This window comes from Ictalurus punctatus, chromosome 7, assembly GCF_001660625.3.
Source record: "Ictalurus punctatus breed USDA103 chromosome 7, Coco_2.0, whole genome shotgun sequence".
Lineage (NCBI taxonomy): Eukaryota > Metazoa > Chordata > Actinopteri > Siluriformes > Ictaluridae > Ictalurus > Ictalurus punctatus.
This window is the reverse complement of record NC_030422.2, coordinates 3273957-3295262: the sequence shown is the minus strand read 5'-3', so window position 1 is coordinate 3295262 and position 21306 is coordinate 3273957. Positions and strand designations below refer to the sequence as shown.

Genomic DNA, 21306 nt, shown 5'->3' with positions numbered 1-21306 from the left:
ATGATTCTCACCCCTGTTTCAATGTCTTATTGATAGCAAAGCTCGTATTCCTGTTTCTGAGGCATTCACTTCTGCAAAGAATTTTGGGATTGAAATTTTTACTGGTGTTTAATGGTGAACCTGCCTTTGAGCAGATTAAAAGCCAAGACTTGTCTCATTTTATTTCAGGCTTATTTGTTTACCCATCAACATGTATGTTATGGAAGCTGCGTCTGAAATGAATTTGCTGATTAAAAAAAAGAATTGGCTGAACCCAACCCAACGCTGCAACTCTTCTAGATTTGGGGGCATCATCTGACATCCTTTACCGTTTTATACTCAATTTAAACTCCCTTTCACTATATATACAAATAACGAGACGATAATATCCTCTTACGGAACTCACAATTCTGTAATTTCACACATACTGTTTTCCAGCAACTTTCTTAAGAAAGTGTTTGTCCATATATTTGGAAAAGACGAGGATGCCGTCGAAATATATTATTATCCGTTTATGTCATATTATTTCTCTATGCTGGCCAGGCAATAGGGCACTACCAGAGTGGACATTGTAACAAAGACAGTTTTCCTATTGGTTTCCACCTCAAATACCAAACAAACTTCGAGTCCAGTTTTGTATTTAGCTCCTTAAATATGCTCTAGGGCTGCTGAATGAAGTTCTTTCAGTGTTGAGGTACTGTACCTGGTAACCAGTGTATTGCACAATCCAAAGGTCTGTCAAGGTTAGGAGTCAAGGTGCAGAACTTCAGTGCATAATGTCACTCAAACTTTACCTTGCCTGAGGCTTTCTCCACAGCATCTTTTTCAGAAGTCAAGAGATCAGAAACTTGTTCAAGCTGCTAATAAGCTCATAAGGTGGGTGGCTGATCAGTGGTGGAAAATTATGGTGGCCTGCCATGGCTTTTCCTGTAAGTAGCGCTAATGTCAGGGGTGTTGGGTACGTTCACTTGTAAGCCTGTACAGGTTGAGCAGTGAAACCGTTATCTATAGTTCTATAGAGTGTATGATAAGTTATTCTGCACTGAAACTCAATGAACTGCATTGGCGTCTTCTGCAACACAACGAGCTAGAAAGGGTGTTGTGGTTCCAAGTTTATTTACAAAGAAGGTAGACATGACAAACATGACATGACAGCACACAAACAGGAACAATGGGGTTGTCCTAAAAAATGGAAGTCAAGTCTTACTACACTGACGAATGAATTTAGCAGGGCTTCGCAAACATGAGTCCTTAAATAGACTCTGTCAATGGGGTGCAGGTGTGAGTAATTGAGTTGGAAGGGTCACTGCTGATACATATATTACAGTCATGTCTGACTGGAGAGTACTATACCCAACACAGCATCCATGACAACCTTCATGTTTCCCCTTGTGGAGCCTGTTACTTCTGTCATGAGGTCCACAACCTCCTGTTCAATCTAAATTCTAATCCTAGGACCTACGTTACTTTGCTCATACTCATTGATTGATTGCTGGATATTACCAGCGTCTCCTTTACATACAGTACAATGATAATGAACTGGTAAATTGCTAACCATCACTAACAACTCTCTAACAGGGTTTCACCCTCATCATATTCGTAAACTCCGACATCCTTGTCCAAACCTGAGGATATGCACTGACGAAGACTACAAAGCATTTCTGTAAATCACTATAGATATGGGCATCTGCCAAAAGCTGCAAATGTAAACCACAAACTTATATTCAATATAAACTAGAAGCCCAGATATGATGTTTCTCAGTGCGTTTCACTGCCTTTATGCTCGAGTTTTAGTTTGACAATTTCCAAGAGTTTCTTCAAGATCCTAACCAGCTGCAGAGACAACTGGAACAACTTTTTTTTTTTAACTAAAGCACCTGCAACACTAACGGCTGGATAAACTGCACATGCAAATTAGTACTCATAATTAAGCATCTGAGTAAATCAGGGCCTGAGTGTTGATTTCTCCCATGGCTTCTTCACTCTTAGCTCCATTAAAAGAAGGTTATGAATGTCATATTGGTCTCTGTCAGGTAATGGAATGAGGTGTGTAAAGCTGCTTTAAAACAATATATATTGTAATAAATAAATAAATAAATAAAACCACTACAAAGTTAAAAGTTTATATACGAGTTGGTGGCAAAAGAAAAAAAAGAACTTGTCTACTCACAGATTTTCTGGCACTTTTCTCCAAACACTCTTACAAGTGTGTGCACTTGTGTTAAAGAATACATTCAGCTATAATCACACAGTGAAAAAGCACTACTTTTTTTTTTTTTTTTAAGAAAATAGCAGTAGTGTGTGTGAGATGAATAAGATTACAGGAAATTTCAAACAGGGATAAACATTAATCGATGTGAGCTTAGTCATGTGAGATAATTCATTAAGCTATTCCCTTCTGTGAGATCAGAGAAATCAATCCACAATATATGTTTTCTCAGAAATTGCTCCTGCATAAACGATGCCTGAATGTCTCCATGAGCTTCCTTAACTGTCTGTAGAGGTGTTCCTGTCACATGGGTTTCTTTCATTATTTTCCATCTCCACGAAAAGAAGTAGATGGAGGAAGTCGTAGGAATTGTGAATTGATTTCTGCTCACTCATGAGCCAGCGCTGAATGATAGGACATACCCCGAAAGGCCACAAACTGCATCATTTCCAGATGTTCCTGGCCTTGTACCTGTAGAATGAGGACGTCGTGAGTTTAGAAAAATTTGTGGCCTTGTAGAATGGAATTGGCCCCAAGACAGTACTGTCTCTGTCTGGCATCCTTCAACTCTCTCTCCTGCTTTTTTCCTACCGCTTCTCTCCTCCTCTGTCCTCTTCCTGATCAAACCGCACAACCTTCTCTTATGTTTATGCCTCACCCCTCTTTCTCCAAGCTGTTCCACTGTTTGTTTGTGTTCTAGGGCATTTAAAAGTGACTCTTTTAAAATTGAAAAATTATAATGGCATCTGAGCAATTCATAAAATCGTACTTCCTGTGTTGTGTTCTTTACTCACCAGGCTGACATCAATGTGTTGGTGAATGTAAATAGAGTAAGTGAAGTTAAAATTAATTTAAAAAATAAAATGCTATTCACCCCCAGCTGTTTTTGTTTGTTTTGTGTTTTATTTAATTTTTTTGTGGGGTGTTTCCTGTACACATTAAGTGTACATGTCATTTAAAATTCATTCATCACCAAAAACATATGGTGTTTTGTAAAATTATTCACAGCTGTGTTAGTTTTAAGAGCACTGAATTTATGCATATCTTACATAATACATGCTGTTTTCATCTTCATTTAAGCAACACTGACAATGCTTGCCTTTCTGGCATGATACCTCTAGGCTTGAAGGTTAGGCCTACAATAACAATTTTAAGGATGTCACCCTCACAGCTACCTAATTCATCTTCCCCTGCTTTTAACATTGCTTGCCCCCATTTCCAACACTCAGACATTGGTCACAATCTTGTGTTCTAGTGCTCTAGGGAAAGAGACAGGCTGAAAGATATATCACTTTCCTCACAAGACTGCTAGAAGGGCTAAAAATCCATCTCTTTAGTGTGCAGGTCTGTTTTATAAATGCTGTTTTTATGAAGATCAATGCTCTCTGAATATTTAAGGCTCAATCTAATGGCCAAATAATGTACCTAGATGCCTCACATATATAAAAATAATAATAAATAAATAAATATTAAATAATAAATAAGTAAAAACAGCAAGGCAATGGCATAACATTGTCAAGTCTTCAATCGGACTTCATGTAGCCATAGGATTATATCAAGATGGAGATGAAAAAACATGACATGTCTACTTCCACAGAGAAGACCTACTCAGCAGAATATTTACAGGTTTTGTACAGAATCTTCAGAATGAAATTCCAGGACTTTCAAGGACTGTACAAGAGGTGTGCATCCATCCATCCATCAATTTTCTATACTGCTTATCCTACACAAGGTCACGGGGAGCCTGGAGCATATTGCAGGGGCCTCTGGGCACGAGGCAGGGGACACCCTGGACAGGGTGAGTACCTGGATGAGTACCTGAAGGAAACCCTTGAAGCAGGGGGCAACCAGGCAAGCTCCGCACACACACAGGGCGGCGGTGGGAATCGAACCCCAAGTCCTGTGTGCGGCAAACGTGATAACCACTAAGCCACCGTGAATGTTGAATTATTTTTAAATTCCAGAAAAATGAATAATAATAATTATTATTGCTTCATCTTCACCGTAACGTCAGTATACTCCAGGTGAATGGCAGGAGCAGTGGAAAATCTTGAAATGTCGCTAGATGTTTGTCATGCGCTAAATTAGCATATTCATTACATAATCGCATCATATTTGCATTCCCAATAAAGCTGTTATCATTTACATATTTTATTGTTTCCGTTGTCAGACAACGAGTATGAAACAGTGACTGAAATGTGGCCCATTATGACTACGTGTTAACCAGCAGTCACTTCCAAGCTGAAAATCCTGATTTGTATTGAGGTAAAATCCTGATTGTATCGCGATGTCGTCTGACAAAATCATCATACACATAAGTTAAAGACACCGGCTGTGCTGTGATTTCAGTTATATTTACATGTAAAACGATCACTCAGAGAGAAAGTTAAAAGCGACTGAATGTGTAGCTCCTCTCTGCCCGTCACTGAACAGAGTATCCGCAGAGAGTGCGAGAGAGAGAGAGAGAGAGAGAGAGAGAGAGTGAGAGAGGGAGGGGGGGGGGGGAGAGAGAGAGAGGGGGAAGTACCTGCAGCAGGAAAGCAGGACCATGCGCTCGTGGAGCAGTACTAGCCACTATCTACTATGGACAGTTGCCTAGGTTTACAATATCTAAAATAAACACTGTTAAGCTTTTACCAAATTCACATTTATTTTTTTATTATTTTTTTTGTAATTGAAGCATTTTTTAAGCATCACTATATAAAAATTGTTATTTTCAAGGTTTTACATAAAAAATTTCAAAAAGCCAAATTTAAGCACGTCGAGCACCTTGTACGAACCCTGATATTTAACGTCTACTGGCTCTTGGCCAATAAGAAAGGCATTGATTTTTTTTTTTCTTTATTGCTTCTACTGCTCTTTGTCTCAAATACCTTAATGCCACGCTGTATGTTTCCTCTGATACTCAATCCTCTCAAATTCCCAGAAGAGGGAGAAATCATAAATAACTGGCTGGAGAAAAATGTGTGTATGTGGGTAGGGAAGGGAGGGGGGTGGTGTTGGTTTCCGAGTACATCACTAATTCCACAAACTCCAATGGCTTCTGTTGTGATGTGCCATTCTGTAGTTGTAGAAGAAAATAGGAAAAAGTAGAGAGAGAGAGAGAGAGAGAGAGAGAGAGAGAGAGAGAGAGAGAGAGAGAGAGAGAGAGAGAGAGAGAAAGACCTTAATCATATTGTAAGGTCTAGATTAGTAATTCAATCACATAGGCATCTTGCAAACATTTATGCAAGAGGCATATTACTGCCAGATTGACAGACAGAAGGACCACATAAACTGGCTTTACTTTTGTAAAATTAAAAGATACGCCTGTTAGACAGAACACGAGAGGAAATAGGCCAAACAGCTTATAATAGTAGTTGTAGTGGTTAACTTTTTTAATTGCTATCCTATTGTACAGAGGACACAGCAAAGCTGAAACAGGGACAGAATTGACTGCGAAATGATCTACTGAAGACATGCATGCTATAGCTCACCTTGCCTAATTCGACGGTACTGAATATACAGTGCCCTCCACTAATATTGGCACCCTTGGTAAATATGAGCAAAGAAACTGCTTTATAGTTTAAACTTTTGTTCAACAAATTCACAAAAAGATACAACTTCCGCTGTGGCGATGTAGGAGAACGCAGCAGAACGGATGGCCTCCTGATTTTTTCCTTGTACGCATACTCCTTTATCTTGCCTTACTCACTGGGTGCATATTGATGGGTTTGACATACACTTTACAACTATATACAACAAGCATAACTATGTTGATGGAGACAACACACTGTTTAAGATTTATATCAACTACTCCTTATATGATTAATAATCTACAACCAAGAGATATGTTACGGGATTCACAAAAATTATTTGAGGGAACATATCGGGATGTAACCATGTGATTAAGAACGTAAGAAAGCAAAACAAATCAGACCCGAGTGCTGAGGAATCTGAGAAATTCAAAAGGGGGTGGATTGATCAGGTATACTCAAGTACATTCAATACTAGGAGTAGAGCTGTTGCTATTTTGATTAGGAAGGGTTTAGACTCCAAAGCCCACAAAACTATAATATAATGACCAGGAAGGCAGATGGATTCTAGCTTAGAAGGACAGAACGTTGGGGTCACGAATATCTACGCCCTCAATGTGATATCTCCTGATTTTTTTAAACGAAAATTTGCAATATTATTAGAAATATTGGTAATCACAGTATAATACCTGGTGGTGATTTCAACCAAGTTAGAAATGCACAGATTGATAAGTCAAGCCACAAAGATACCACACCCATAATGTACACAGTCATTGATACTATGGTGGATGAATATGGCCTAATAGATATACGGCGTACACTTCATCCTCTAGAGAAAGATTTTACATTCTTTTCTCATCCTCATGGGTCATACTCGAGGATTGATTACTTTCTAATTTCAAAACAGTCAGGAGTCAGTACAATTGGGAATACTGTTCTCTCCGATCACGCTCCAGTGGATGTGGTCCTTACCACTTAGAATTATAAAAAAGACACAAGATGGCGCTTTAACAATTCACTATTGCAGAATGAGACCTCATGTTCCTTTAGACGAGCGGCAATAGATGAAACCTGCCTGTACAATGATGGCTCTGTCTCTGACCCTGGTGTAACATGGGATGGTTTTATGGCTTTCCTGAGGGGGCGGCTTATCCAACACCGCTCGCTACGTAAACGCCTGGAACGTGAAAAGCTAGTTAAATTAGAAGAACAGATTAGGACCCTGAAAAAACACCACTTTAACCACCCAGACCCTGTACCTTTTACATAAATTAAACAGTTTGAAATTGGAATTAAACGACATAATACTGAAAAAAAAAAGAGTTGAATTTTCTCAGTATTTTGTACAAAACAAAATTATTATGAAAAAGGTGAGCTTACTAGCAAAACTTAATTCCTTCTATATTTTATGATAAAAATAAACTGACTACAGAGGTGAGGGTTATTAATAAGGTTTTTTTTATTATTTATTTTTACCAAAATTTATATACATCGCAAGGGGAAGTATATGTAGAACAATATGACCGATTCTTCTCTTCGGTACAGATTCCATGTATATCCACACAAGATAGGGATTCATTAACTAACATTAGAGGAGGTTAAGGGGGCCACTGACTTTTGGAAATACTTCCAAATGAGACATTGTCTCCATGCAACTCTTAAAAATGACCCTGACCCGCCAACGGATGTACAGCATGCCAATATGAGAGACGCTAATGTACCTAATTTAAACGGGCTTAAAGCGGCATGGGGAAGAGATTTAGAGGGGATGAAAAAAGGAAGAAAATACCTTCGTTATCTATAGGTGTGCAACAATTATTGACACCGCTATGAACTCATATGAGAAAAAAATATTTGAAGTACATTCCAATTGATATATATATAGTTATTTAGTACACCTGGGCGACTAGGAACAGGAAAGTCAATTCAACCATGACTTATATACAGGTGATATATATGTGGTAACACATAAGTCAAATTCCCTCAGACATTCATAACAATGGGTTAGACCGAGCAATATAGCTTTGATGTGCGGCAAAAGATTGTTGATCTTCACAAAATGGGAAGTGGCTATAAGAAAGTAGCAAAAGCATTGAAAATGCCCATTTCCAACATCAGGGCAATAATTAAGTTCCGACCTGTTAAAAAGATTTTTTTTTGATAAACCTGTATTGTGTTTGCAATTGGTTGATATCCATGAGAGCAGAGTATTTTTGTGAGTTCTTTTTAAAATAAAAAGATCAAAAGGTTAATCAATAAAGACAAATTTTCACAGCCTTCTTTGCCTATATTTACCAAGGGTGCCGATATTAGTGGAGGGCACTGTATATAGCTGCTTTATCCTGGTCAGTTTCACCTTGGATCCTATCGTTGGATGAGGTGCCAGTCCATCACAGGGCACCAGACACAAACGCATTCACATCTAATGAAATTTAAAGTTGTCAAGTTTATCTGACTACCTTTTTGTAAGGTGGGAGGAAACCAGAGAACCCGCAGGAACATGGGGAGAGCAAGTGAAACTCCACACAGAAACTTGAGCTCAGGATCCAACCAGAGACCATGAAGCTGTGATGTTGCAACGCACTGGTATATAGCTAATTTGGTTGGGTCTAAGCCAACTTTGAGTTTGCCCAGTTGCTATTTCTAGGTCCCAGCCACCACTGCACTTCTTGATGCACATGATAATGATGACTTTGTTCATGAACAATCTAAATACAATTAACTGAACTATGTCATCTGCAATCAATAAGGACACTGTGGCTAGAGGTGTATGGAGGAAAAAAAATCTGATGCTTTTTCAGCAATATGATAATGTATGTTAGACAGCCATATGCTGGAAGCTTCCATAAATATGAAAACACGCTGCTGAGAACAGTTATTCATTTAGAAATATTCCTTTTTTTTTCCTGCATAGCAACTGTGTAATTCTTTCTGATTGCCCTCACCTCTTATTTATTTTTGAAATTACACAACGTTGGCAGTGCTATCAAATTCATAATTCTGGTATGACAATCCTAGTTGTGGCTTATGAATACATATCAGCTGATATAACAAATGGAACAAAACTAATTAAAAATATGAACATGAACTCTCTATATAAAATGTCACAGCACTGGTGCACACTCTTTTAAAGGGAATGATGGAAGCTCAGTTGATTATATCCTAAAACAGTATCTAACCACACCTCCTGAGAACGTATACCTTGTACCTTTTAACAACTGGTCACCACCTGCACAGTCAAAAACTACGGAACAATGAAAATCTTCTGCAGATGTAATCAAGGAGACTTAATGAACATGCTATGCCTTGAAGAAATGCACACTAATGGAGATTGATTTCTAGAGACAACATGCAACATTACTAGACTAATGAATGCATTCATTGGAAAAATCACCACATGTTCCTTCACTATTAGTTATCTAAACTGTTGTTTTTATCAGGCATGTGTCTACTCTTGACATCCTTGGTTTTTGCTCATGCAGTACGCCCACATGTCAAATGTAAGGAAAAGTAACGAGAATGTTTATTTATTTATTTACTTTTCAATTTGTACCCACCCTTCTTTCTCATGGATTCACAATTCACTGCAAGGGCATAGAAGAGCTGAGCCAGCCCTCTGACAAGAGACAAACCACCGGGGAACGAGCAAACGAGAAAATGAGGGCTCCAGAAACGCTGCTTGAATGTAACACCCCGCCGAGGAGAGCAAATTGCAGGTTGCAAAATATCCAGTCGACATGGAGGAGAGGTACATGAGGGACACCTCCACATGGAGAGTACAGCCACCGCTGGGAGAATTCTGGTACAAAAATGGGTGCAGACCAAGGTAGGTGAGAGCTTGTTAAAGAGTGTGGAGGCCCAGAGGGGCCCTGAAGGTTGGAGAAAGTGAATACGCGGAAAGCTAAGGTCATTCATTCATTTCAAGTGGACCACCTCCAGCTCTGTACTAAGTGCCAAATTACTTGCGAGTTATAAAAGCCCAGCATTACCATGTACTTAGGTTACAAATAACAGTATGCATACACTGCAGTAGAACACTGCATTTAAGACGCTTTATGGGACAAATGCTCGTGTGCAAAAAAAAAAAAAAAAAAAAAGACGAGTTAGCTACATGGTTAAGATTAAAGCTGAAAGGGATACATCATTACTGATAGAGGTATAAAGTACCTACATGATACCGTGCTCATTTATTTATACTCATAAAAACGCTCCCATAACATCATCCAACACCACCTGCGATGTGACATTAACCTTGTGTATGTTGTCACACTAATGAAACGATGGCACGAAAATGACAGCACTCTGGGCATATTTCAAGATTAATGATGGAAAATATTAAGAGGGGCTATTACATCATCTTCCTACAATCAAGTAACCTGATAAAAAAAAATAAAAATAAAAATAGTTTGAACAATAAGAGTAATATGTGTGAGGGCTGCCAAACTGAGCAATATTAGCGAGCGTGGTCAAGTGGGTGTGCAGAGAAACCGTGAACTGCATGCACGCAAAAGTGTTTGCCACAGTGAAGCAGAGAAGTGGGTGTGCAGAGAAACAGTCCTATGCGACAGCACTACAGTTCCACAAGCACTGAGCATTGAGACACGTGCACTTCCTTTGCCTCACTTGCCAGGGTCTGTATTTTACCCACAGATCATAGCACCTCACACTTTTTAGTGACCAAAACTGCTCTACACACTCAAATCAGCAGCCCTCACAATCCCTATTAAACACACTGTGCAATGGTTTAACATCATAAGCATAAAACTCAGCAAAAACAGAGCTAAGTAAAGTGTTCCATGACACACGAGTGATACTGAGTAAATCACGTATTTCTGTATTTGCATGAGCATCAATGAGTACCAAAGAACCTGTACTCGACATGTATGACATTAACCTCGTTTTTGGTTTGTGATTTCAAGTGCAAATATCTTACAGTTGCATTAGTCGTCACAGTAAGATGTCGAGGAAGCTTCAAACCGTCTTCAGTAAAGGCACCACCATTAAAGGTGCATTTGGATGGGTGCTTGTTTAGCCATGAGAACTACCATCAGTCCTGCTGTTCTCATGTTAAGACCAACAACAGCCATAGACCGAGGGCAGGCGTTGTCCATGGAATGATTGGTGTACTTAAACTAGTGACACCGAGAGATGCTCCACAAAAATACACAATTTTCGAAAGGGGCAGAAGCGGCCCACCGGCCGAGACGCAAGACGCAGCCAGCCATCTGTTCACCCTGTCACTAATCTTTCTCTCTCCCAACTCACAATAACACACACTTGCACTCAGTGGGGAAACTGCAGCTCTTGCTGAGCAGAGGGAAGGAGAGTGTAAAATGAGAAGTTAGGTTTACTAAACTGTGTCTGAGAGTGAAGGAAGGTGAAAATTAAATACGTAAGAGTTCTTTCTTCCCCCATCATGTTTGTGAAGCGAGAGATCATGACCTATCTGAGGATAAAAAACATTTACAATTTTGGCTATGTGAAGTATGGTGTTTAGAATATTTCTACTGAAGGACACGAATGCTGAAAAAGGTTTGACTGCAGTATAAATTAGACATATTTGTTTGCTTTAAAATGTCTTCCTGAAACTAAAGCATTAGAGACATCTCTATCATAAATTATTACCTTCACTGACAATCTTCACATTTTAAACTAATTAAGCACCTCTTGCTTCTTCTTCTTCATTAGTATTCATTCATTCTACCCCTAATGAAGTGGAGTGAGCATTCTGTCTAAGCCGTATTACATCATTTCTTGTGTGTTTCAACCTGCTGTATATTATCGGTGCACTTTCCTGATCCAACAGTGTTCATTTGCACTTCTGCGATGCACAATGCTGCCTCATTCCTTGCCATTGTTTTTGATTACTCATGGGCGGAATTTAGAGTTGCGAAATTTACCTGCCAGCATGTTTACGGAAGGTTGAGGGAAACCCACACGGAAACGGCTAGTGCATGTACGGAAACTGAAAACAGTAACTGAGCTCAGGATCACACTGGGAACCCTGGAGTTTTGAGGTGGAACTGCTACCTGCAGCACAACCATGCCGCCTGTTTATTATTGTGGCTTAATAGTATCATTATTATAGCTCCCCTTGTTCGGGTTCACAGAATGGAAAGCAGAGCTAAATCAGATTAACTGGATCTGAATCACACATTTATTTCCTTGTCTAGAGTGCATCTGTTTCTCTCCTCAGGGCCTACCATGACAGAAATGTGCAGAATGCGCAGCTCCTCCTCTGCCGCAGTGTCACTAGCTGGGTCTTCGGTAGTGTCCACGCCCGCAGCATTCTGATTGCCGTCCTGATGGTGGATGTGGAAAAGCAGCGTCCCGTTCTCCAGCCACTGTTGCCTCCAGCGCACCAAGGCTATGTCCTCTGAGCTCCCTGAAATCTCTGCAATAAAAACACAAGCGTACTGCTGCTCTTAGTAATTATTTCAGCATGATATATACACCGCAGTTTCATACACAGAAACCTCAAAACACTTGGAAAATTATACTAATAATGGAAAATGGTCATGTAGAATGAAAATTAGAGTGCAACTCGTGCAACCGAACCAGAGGAACAATATAAAAACGATTCTTGTAGAAGACAGCTCAAAGTTAATGAGATTATTAACCATTAAATGCTCCACGAATAATCAAGAGAATGTTTAAATCTATCTAGTGAAACTGGTAGCCAGTAAAATCTTGCCAAAAAAGTATTTCAATAAATAAACTGAATAAATGTAATAACATCTGTATGTGATGGTTTCACTGAAAGCAATGTTTCTGTGCTGCAAATATATAGGACGTTCTCCTTACACTTTAGCGCTAGCAAATATCATGCTAATATTCACTATTAGATACATGTATATTACTAAAGGCGTTGATCAACTACATGAAGCATAATACATTAGTCTTGGACAGGAGCTCTAAATTTCCTCAACCTTCACTAACAATTATTGTAGCCAAGTGTGATGTGTTTCACGTCTACAGCGAGCAAGATCTCCAAGACTGAAGGCATTTGGCTCCTCCAAAGCACTTTAAAACGCGGGCGAGACTGCTGAGTACCTTTTGGTCTGACTGAAAGGGGAAAAAAAGGCTTGTAGGTTTTACATGGTAAAGGTACAGACATATAATTATAGAGCATTAGGAGACAGAAGGCAGTAGTTCCCCATGTAGGAGTGGGTTTTGCAGTCAGAGAGGACATAAACGTCAATGAATTAGCTAAATGTTGCTGAATAATGGCAGCACTGTTGTTAGAAGAGCATGCTTTAAACACTAACCATGTGAAAACTAAACTGTGACTAAACTGGAGATGTGAAGAGTGCAATGGATTCTAAAATGATTTTTTTTTAGACCCTGAAATAACACGATAGTCTTATCTTGCCTAGAGAGGCTTTGAAACACATTGTGTCACATTTACATATGAAAGCCAAGGTTATAAAATTCGTATTTTGTGATATTATATGGTGTTTATTTGTGGCTTCCATATCTGTTCAGGTTTTGTGTAATAACTGACATTAATTACTATACGTATCGTGTGATTCACAGAATGAAGACATCTCTCGAACTCTCACTTTTTTTGTTCAGAATTTTTGGCCCCCTACATGGGTTTGGAAAATCTCCACTGCTCAAAATGACTCTAGCTCTGTGCTCAACCAATGCAAATGACGACACTCGTGTGTGCTTGCGCTTCCCCTCCCCATGTTCCCACAGGCCTGTTTTGCTGTGACACTTTTATTAATGATGGAACATATGGGGACAGTGTTCTAACAAAGGCATATAATTACTGCTGCGAACAATTACTGCTTCTCCTCTATTTGGCCATTGTCTATCCATGCTAAACTCAGACTTTTCTCTGAAATTCTCAAATTAGTCAGATGTCCCTTGGATTTTCTTATTTTGTTTAGAAAAAAAAAAAAAAAAAAAAAAAAAAAACCCTTTCATAAAATCATGTGAATTCATTAAAGCTGATTAAAATTCCATATGCAATATGGAATATTAATTACTATTGGTGGAAAGACTTGACCGCTTTTGTGTTTTGTTCTAAATGTCAATATAATACTTTAAAACATCTAGCAGTCAGATATTAAGGAAGAAAATGAAGATGTGACCAGATGTGAAGTGGGATTTATTTTTTTATTTTTTTTAAACTGTGATTGGGCTTACACTTGCTAAGAGCGAAAGCACTGCACACATCCCACATGCCGAGGTAACATACATCTCAACATTACACAAATGAAGCATTTACATTTCTGGTATTTGGCAGACACCCTTTTCCAGAGCAACTTCCATTTATCTCATTTATACAACCGAGAAGACGAGGGTTAAGGGTCTTACTCAAAGGCCCAGCACTGGCAGCTTGACAGTGCTAGGATTTGAACTCACAACCTTCCTATCAGTATACCAAAGTCTTTACCAGCTTGTAGTAGCGACCGCTGCACACAGTCGAACTGCAAAAAAAAAAAAAAAAATATATATATATATATATATATATATATATATATATATATATATATATATATATATATATATATATATATGGTGGATTGGCACCCTGTCCAGGGTGTACCCCGCCTTGTCCCTGATGCTCCCTGGGACAGGCTCCAGGTTCCCCCACGACCCTGAAAAAGGAGTAAGCGGTAGAAGATGGCTGGATGGATATATATCTAACTTTGTCTTAATAAGATCTTCCAGAAAATACTATATTTAACCAGTAACAATCTATAACAATGTTTTGCATAATATCCTAGCAGAGGAACACAACTGTTTTCCTTATTTTAAGAATAAGACCACATGCACAACTTAAATTTTTTCAATGAAGCAGCTATGTGCCATGGTTATGCTGAAATCCACACTGAACTACATTACCCATCAGCCCCAGCATGTCACTTGACCGTGTCACATGTCCCACTGATCACTCACCCCTTATAAAAATGCTAGTTTTTCAGCACCTAATTGTCAAGCTTTTGTTATTGTCACGTTCATGTGCTGTCATGTGTGCTACAGCCGTTCTGCTGAGGTAAGATTGAGTTTAGTTTGAGCAAACTCTGGTTTTTCGGTCTCAACAAGGTAGATTGGTTTTTAGCGGGTTTCATCTCCATGGTAACTTATTCTCCACAGCTAACATTCTCTGGAACAGGTTTTATTCTGGGTAGGAGAAAACACCCCAAATTGGACCAATCAGCTGTGAGCAAAGTGAAATAAATATGACGCATGCAAGTTAACCCTTTAGTATATTTGTGCTGGCTTCTCCCGATGACCATCTGTATGAAAGATTTTGGGCAGATGGTACAGTTTATCTCCACTGGCTTCTTGAGCCTCACATTAAAAACCTGACACGCTGAAGCCATGCTCTTATTGTACTTTGCAAGTGATACATGTCATGCGGTGGCATTATTCCTGTCCTAATATATTTTCGCATATTAATTTAAAAAAATGACATTTATATTAAATGAAATGACATGAAATATGTTGTAGTTAAAAGATTTCAATCCATTTATTCTCATTGTGAGCCTGTAAAAATAAGCTTAGGCATTTAAACAATAAGCAATTTTCCAGAGCTTATGGCAGCCAAAATGGTGTTGCGTTATGCGGTTACTGTAGGTTTAAATTCCTCATATTTCCACATAATAATTTCTTGCTCTTTAACCGGAAGTATGTACGCCTGCTTTTTTCCACGTTGAACGCTATTAGCTGTTTGCTGCAAGCATCTGGATTTTATGTGCAGGGGCATACTGAGTACAGCTCGGTTGAGGGTTAAAACCTGGGGTGACTGAGAAGGTTGATAACCAGCGTCACATGAAACCTGTTAACCTTAAATAACCAGAGATAGATTTGTTTGGTTTTGTCAACTCAAAACTTAGTCTGCAACGCTCTGTTCAACTTGATTCATGAAACAGGCCTCTAGTCTGCATGTTTTTACCTTTGTCCATTGTTATGTTTATGGTTCTTGTTTTCACAGTTTTGGTTGTTTCTTTTGCACTTTACTCAATAGAAATCTGTGCTTGCATCCACCACCTTCTACACTATTTGCACAGTTTTCACTTAACTGCTTGCCGGTTAAGGCTCTGGGTGACTGATCGGAAGGTCGGGGGTTCAAGCCCCAGCACTGCCAAGCTGCCACTGTTGGGCCCTTGAGCAAGGCCCTTAACCCTCTCTGCTCCAGGGGTGCTGTATCATAGCTGACATGCTGGGGTATGTGAAGAAAAGAATTTCACTGTGCATATGTATATGTGATAAATAACCATTATCATTATAAGCGATAGAGATTGCTTCCACTATCCAATTAGAGATGTGCTGCTTCGACACATCGCCTCCAAAGCAGACCAGCAGCTTCTCCGACTTGCGCCACTGTCCAGAGTGGTGTATATAAGTACAGAGAGCCCTTACTGGCTTACCAAGTCAGTTTGGCTTACCCCACTGTCAGATTTTTTTTGCTTTATTTTAGAACAATTTAATTAGATTTTACAGAGTCTTGCTTGTTTGACATGTTTGCAGTGCAGCCTAATTAACTGCTTACTACCTGACAGCTTTTGGGCAAACAGCAGAAGCGTTTCATTATTTTATACTGACCACTATGACAATTTAAATTGGCATGTCACAGTAGGGGCTGGGTGTGCATCCCATCCACTCCATGGAGATAATGTACACTACTCAGTGGGTAAGTGAGCCCACTGTGTCTTGCCTCCATGGCAGAAGTAGTATTGGTCTGGGGATTGGGTGTCTGCCATTCAGTGTAAATAATTCTATAGTGCACATGCCACTTGTCGTATGGAACGTTCTGCCAGCTCACCTTCATTTAGGTCTTCAAGGTCAACTGGTTGATTTGCAAAGTTGGGTGATACAACCTTGGGCAGAAATCCTAAATTCATCCACAAGTTGTCCCCATCCTGGATAGTTCTGACAAGACTATTGCCAGAATTATACAACTCTTTTAGCCAAAGTGATTGCTAGCAAAAGGCTGTTTTCAGAGATTCCAAGTCGGCAACCTGTAAAGGCTCACAAAGGATGCCATAAGGAACAAGGAGAAGGTCCCATGCCAGGCAAATGTAGGTGCTTTCCCATTTCAGAAAGCCCTTTTAGAAAGGTGCTATTTTGTACAGTGTTGGTTTCCACATATAGTTTTGGAGTAGATTCAACTTATATTATAGTGTTATAAGTTATAGTGACCTGCTTGAGAGTGCCAAATGTGTGTTTATTTGGAGCAGATCTGATTGGACAGGAAGCTCTCAGGTTGTTTTGACCACCAGAAAAGCAGTAGTGGAAGCCAAAGTCTTGGTGGCCATCTCACAAGCACAAGGGCATGGATGGGTTGAGGCTCACCAATCTGCCAACAGATGTGTCAGTGAATAATCCAATACATTGAGAACAACATTCCCTGAAGACAAATGGGTAGGACTTTGGGCATTTCACCTTCTATAGTGCACAATATAATTAAAAGATTCAAGGAATCCAGTTGAATCTCTGTGCGTAAAGGGCAAGGCTTGGTGAAATCCATTTCTGAATGCGTGTTATCTCAGACGTCACTGTCTTAAAAACCGTCATGAGTCTGTAATGGAGATCCTGACATGGCATCGGGAATACTTTGGTAAACTTTTGTCAGTCGACACCATTCGCCGATGCCAGTTAAGGCTTTACTATGCAAAGCAGAAGCCATACATCAACACTGTCCAGAATCGCCACCGACTTCTCTGGGCTCACTCTCAGCTGAGATGGACAGTAGCACAGTGGAATTGTGTTTTGTGGTCCGACAAGTGAACGTTTCAAATAGTTTTTGGACAAAACAGCCGACGTGTTCTCCGGGCCATCCGAGCTGTTATCAGCTTCAGGTCCAAAAGCCAGCGTCTGTCATGGTATGGGGGTGTGACAGTGCCCATGGCATGGGTAACGTGCACATCTGTGAGGGCATCATTAATGCAGAAAGATATGTACACATTTTGGAGAAACATATGCTGCCATCCAGAACAGGACAAGGCCAAACCACTTTCTTCCCAGATTACAAGTGCATGAGTGCAGGTGCTAGCATGGCCTGCTGCAGTCCTGACCTCCGACTGAGAATGTGTGACACATTATGAGCTGCAAAATAAGCCTTCGAAGGCCCCGTACAGTTGTACAGCTGAAGAAATGCATAATGGACAAATGGGGGAAATTCCGCTTGCATTTCTTCAGTTTACTGTTTGTCAACGTTACCTTTTGTATCCAACATTAAATGAAGTGGAGAAGACTGTAACCCGTAAACTTTCTAAAGCTTCAGCTTGTGTAGCATGGAGCGCAAACGTGTTTATATCCAAAATGCTCCACTGTTCACGGGCTTGGGAAAACTGAGGCGAGTTGCTTAAAGATTTAAGTTCCAGTTTATTGTCATTATATGTTGTATTTGCATGCTTGCAATGTAAATTCTGTCGTTTATTATAACGGAAGTGATCTATCAGTAACGAGGACGCGTTGCTCCTCACTCGCAGTGGAGACGCAGTGAAACAGTGGGACTATGATTAAGATCTGTAATGTCTAATTAAAATGGCATGATCAAAGTAAACACAAGTAAAACAATATTCCAAAAGGCAGACAGTAACAGAAACCACAAGGTGCAGTGAAAGTGAGATTATTAATTTAGGACTGTAGTTTAATTATAGGTGCTCTTTTGTGTATCCATTAAAATAATGCATACTTATAATATATATATTTTTTATAAACTAGAGCGGATATACTAAATTTCTCACCCGATACCGATGACCGATTACTCAGAGTGATATCGGCCGATACGATAATTCTGCCTTTTATACTTTCTTTTAAATGAATAATAATTCATTCCACAATTCTGAAAGAAATGCAAATGAAAACTTTATTCTCTCCATTTCCCTGATCATCAAATGTTTTTTAAACATGAAAAATTGCCTTTATCGGCCGATACCGATAATTTCTCAGAACCTTCAGCTCCTGCTTCCAACTGATCAACTTCACGAACTGACTGTTCACTTGCTGCATAATGAATCCCACTGACAGGTGCCACTGTAACAAGAAAATCACGATTACTCACTTCACCAGTCAGTGGTTTTAATGTTATGGCTGATCAGTGTATACACTGTACAGGTAAATGTTACATGCACAAAGTCAGTGACATTATGTGTGTACGTTTGAAGTAGACACATGCACTGGAAGGACATAAAATAATGTTAAAAAATTAAATTCAAATAGTTATTTCCCCTCACAATAATGATGAAGATAAAAGATAGATATCTAGTGATACATCTTACAAATTTTCCCGCAAAGTGTTCAAATTTCATCAATTTACCATATAAAACGATGTGGCATCTATTAAACTTTCCGTAATCTCAGGACTGCAGTAATGGACATTCTGCACGATCAGAACTCGCACACCCTGAAGATCAATGTTTATTTTCACTGGCTTGTTTCAAGGTATATTTCACTGATGGCACCAATTTTCCCCCTGAATAACAATGCACAAGCAAGAAATCAGTCAAAGTCAGACCTGCTTTACCATCCCATCCAACACCAAGAGCATTAACTGCAATCCCTAGCAAATGGTAAATCTGTTAAGGTTTTGGAGCTGTGTTTAATAATGCATGTTGGATGATTAGCACCAACGAAAAAGATGAAACTGTGCCTTCGTTCAGAGTTCAGGTAAAAATACGTGATATGGAAAAATGAGGTCAACAGACAATTCTTATTTTTCACGCGTCATATTACCTGTGTACCATTAATGACAGCATTCATAAGACCGTATTACTGTACTATACAATTAGCAGAGTTTTATTCTCAAGTTTTTTTTGTTGTCGTTGTTTTTTTAAGTGAACGTTTATATTAGTGGTTTTGTGCCTGAACATGTGCATTTTTTCGTCTTTGCCGAGCTCATTTCATTGCTTGCAGGTTCATCTGCTAAAGTGTTCAGTGCAGAAAGACCCGGCTATAATCAGAATCCGATCAGGATGTCTAGAAAGAATATTCCAGCAGTGTTATCCATTACCAGTCTCATTTTCTCACCAACTACGCAATGTACAGTAACAGCCAGTCAGGAATCTACTGAGAGTAACTGAGGCTGGAAACTGAGCGTCCTCCTTCAATCATCTTGTGGCAGTTAACAATGTTCAAGAGAGAACTCGTGAGTGTTAAATTAACACCTCCGGTGTACAGAGACCAGTTGACAATGTGGTGCAAATGAGAATTTCCACCATTTACATTCCATCACATCTTTTGGATTACTGAATAAATTTGCACCAGTGAGACTCATGCCACCCTTCAGAGCATAAAAACTAGTATCTTTTTCATATCGTGCTACTGCGCCATGTGCACATGAGCAGTAAAACTCTCAATAAAAATAAAACCACAGACGCTCTTTTAATCCCCTCACACTGAACATATGCAGGCTCTTTTCTTTACATGCTGAACATTTGCATTTTACACCATTCAAACACAGCTTAATAATCACTAACAAAAAATAATAAAATGTAAAATATATATATATATATATATATATATATATATATATATATATATATATATTATTTATTTATTTATTTATTTATTTATTTATTTATTTATTTAAATTAATTAATCAAAAAATGCTGATGTGCTAGAACTGCCCAGTAATGGAGCGTGGAATCCTGGAAATGCTAGACAAATAAAAAAAAATAAAATAAAAAATAAAAAATCAACATTTTAGGATGTTTATTTTGGATTTGAATATAGATGGCTCATTCCTAAGGAGGCCATTGTGACAGAGTTTGATGATGTGACTTGCCATTTTATTTTAATATATATAGTGGTAGTGTTCAGTTAAAGGCGTTTCCACCCTGCTGAAATCGAGGTACACACTGTATACTGTAAGAACGTAGGATCGTATTAAGAGGTGAATTAAGCACCTGTCTTAGTTTTTCCACATTACTGGCTTCAAATATAAGATTCCCTTGTGCCATGTCCGCTCTGCTGACAAGCTGAGGACTTCCGGTGCCGAAGTCTGACAATCTTCTCGTACAAATCTTTATCCTGACATTCCTGTTGTAAACATACGCAAAATATGGAATGTTATTTTCTGCCGATATTGGATTATGAAATGAATAATTGTATATAATCCTCCACATTTCTCTTTATGCAAACAGAAGAGCTTATAGAAAATGGTATCAATATTTGATACCAAAATTTCATTGTTTCATCGGTACATTGTTTATGATAACTGATAGACTTAACCAGCACTAAATAAGCTGTAACTGTAGCATTACTACTGTAGAATTACAGTAGCCTTGAAGTATAAAAAAATGCAATAATACTGTGTTCAAATGATCACTTTTTCAATTTTGTATGACACAAAACAGCTGGGGGGGGGATCAGTTCCAGCATTAGCATTTTAGCCTCTAACCCTCTTGACTTTTGAAGCAAATTTGCGACTCGTAATTCCCTGCCTACAACCAGTGAAAACCACAAACACCATGTGAACACTGTAAAGTCCCCTTTCTCTACGTTTAAATTAGTTTATAGCAGTATTCGCTTTAGATCAGTTAATATACAGACTCAGAACTTGGCTAAATCTATAACATTGACTATACTAATCACTGTTTTGAGAAGGTAATCATCGTTAGCGTAATCACAAACGTTAGCCTG

The 21306-nt window shown here is 39.0% G+C and overlaps 1 protein-coding gene across 5 annotated transcripts in view; it reads right to left on the bottom strand.

Moving 5' to 3' along the window:
- Positions 1-21306, bottom strand: part of astn1 (astrotactin 1) — a 295200-nt gene that overhangs the window by 223989 nt on the left and 49905 nt on the right. For all 5 annotated transcript variants that reach the window (XM_017471160.3, XM_017471161.3, XM_017471162.3 and 2 more), the window contains exon 2: positions 11907-12097. In XM_017471160.3, coding sequence (XP_017326649.1) covers positions 11907-12097 — 191 coding nt within the window. The remainder of the gene's footprint in view (positions 1-11906; positions 12098-21306) is intronic.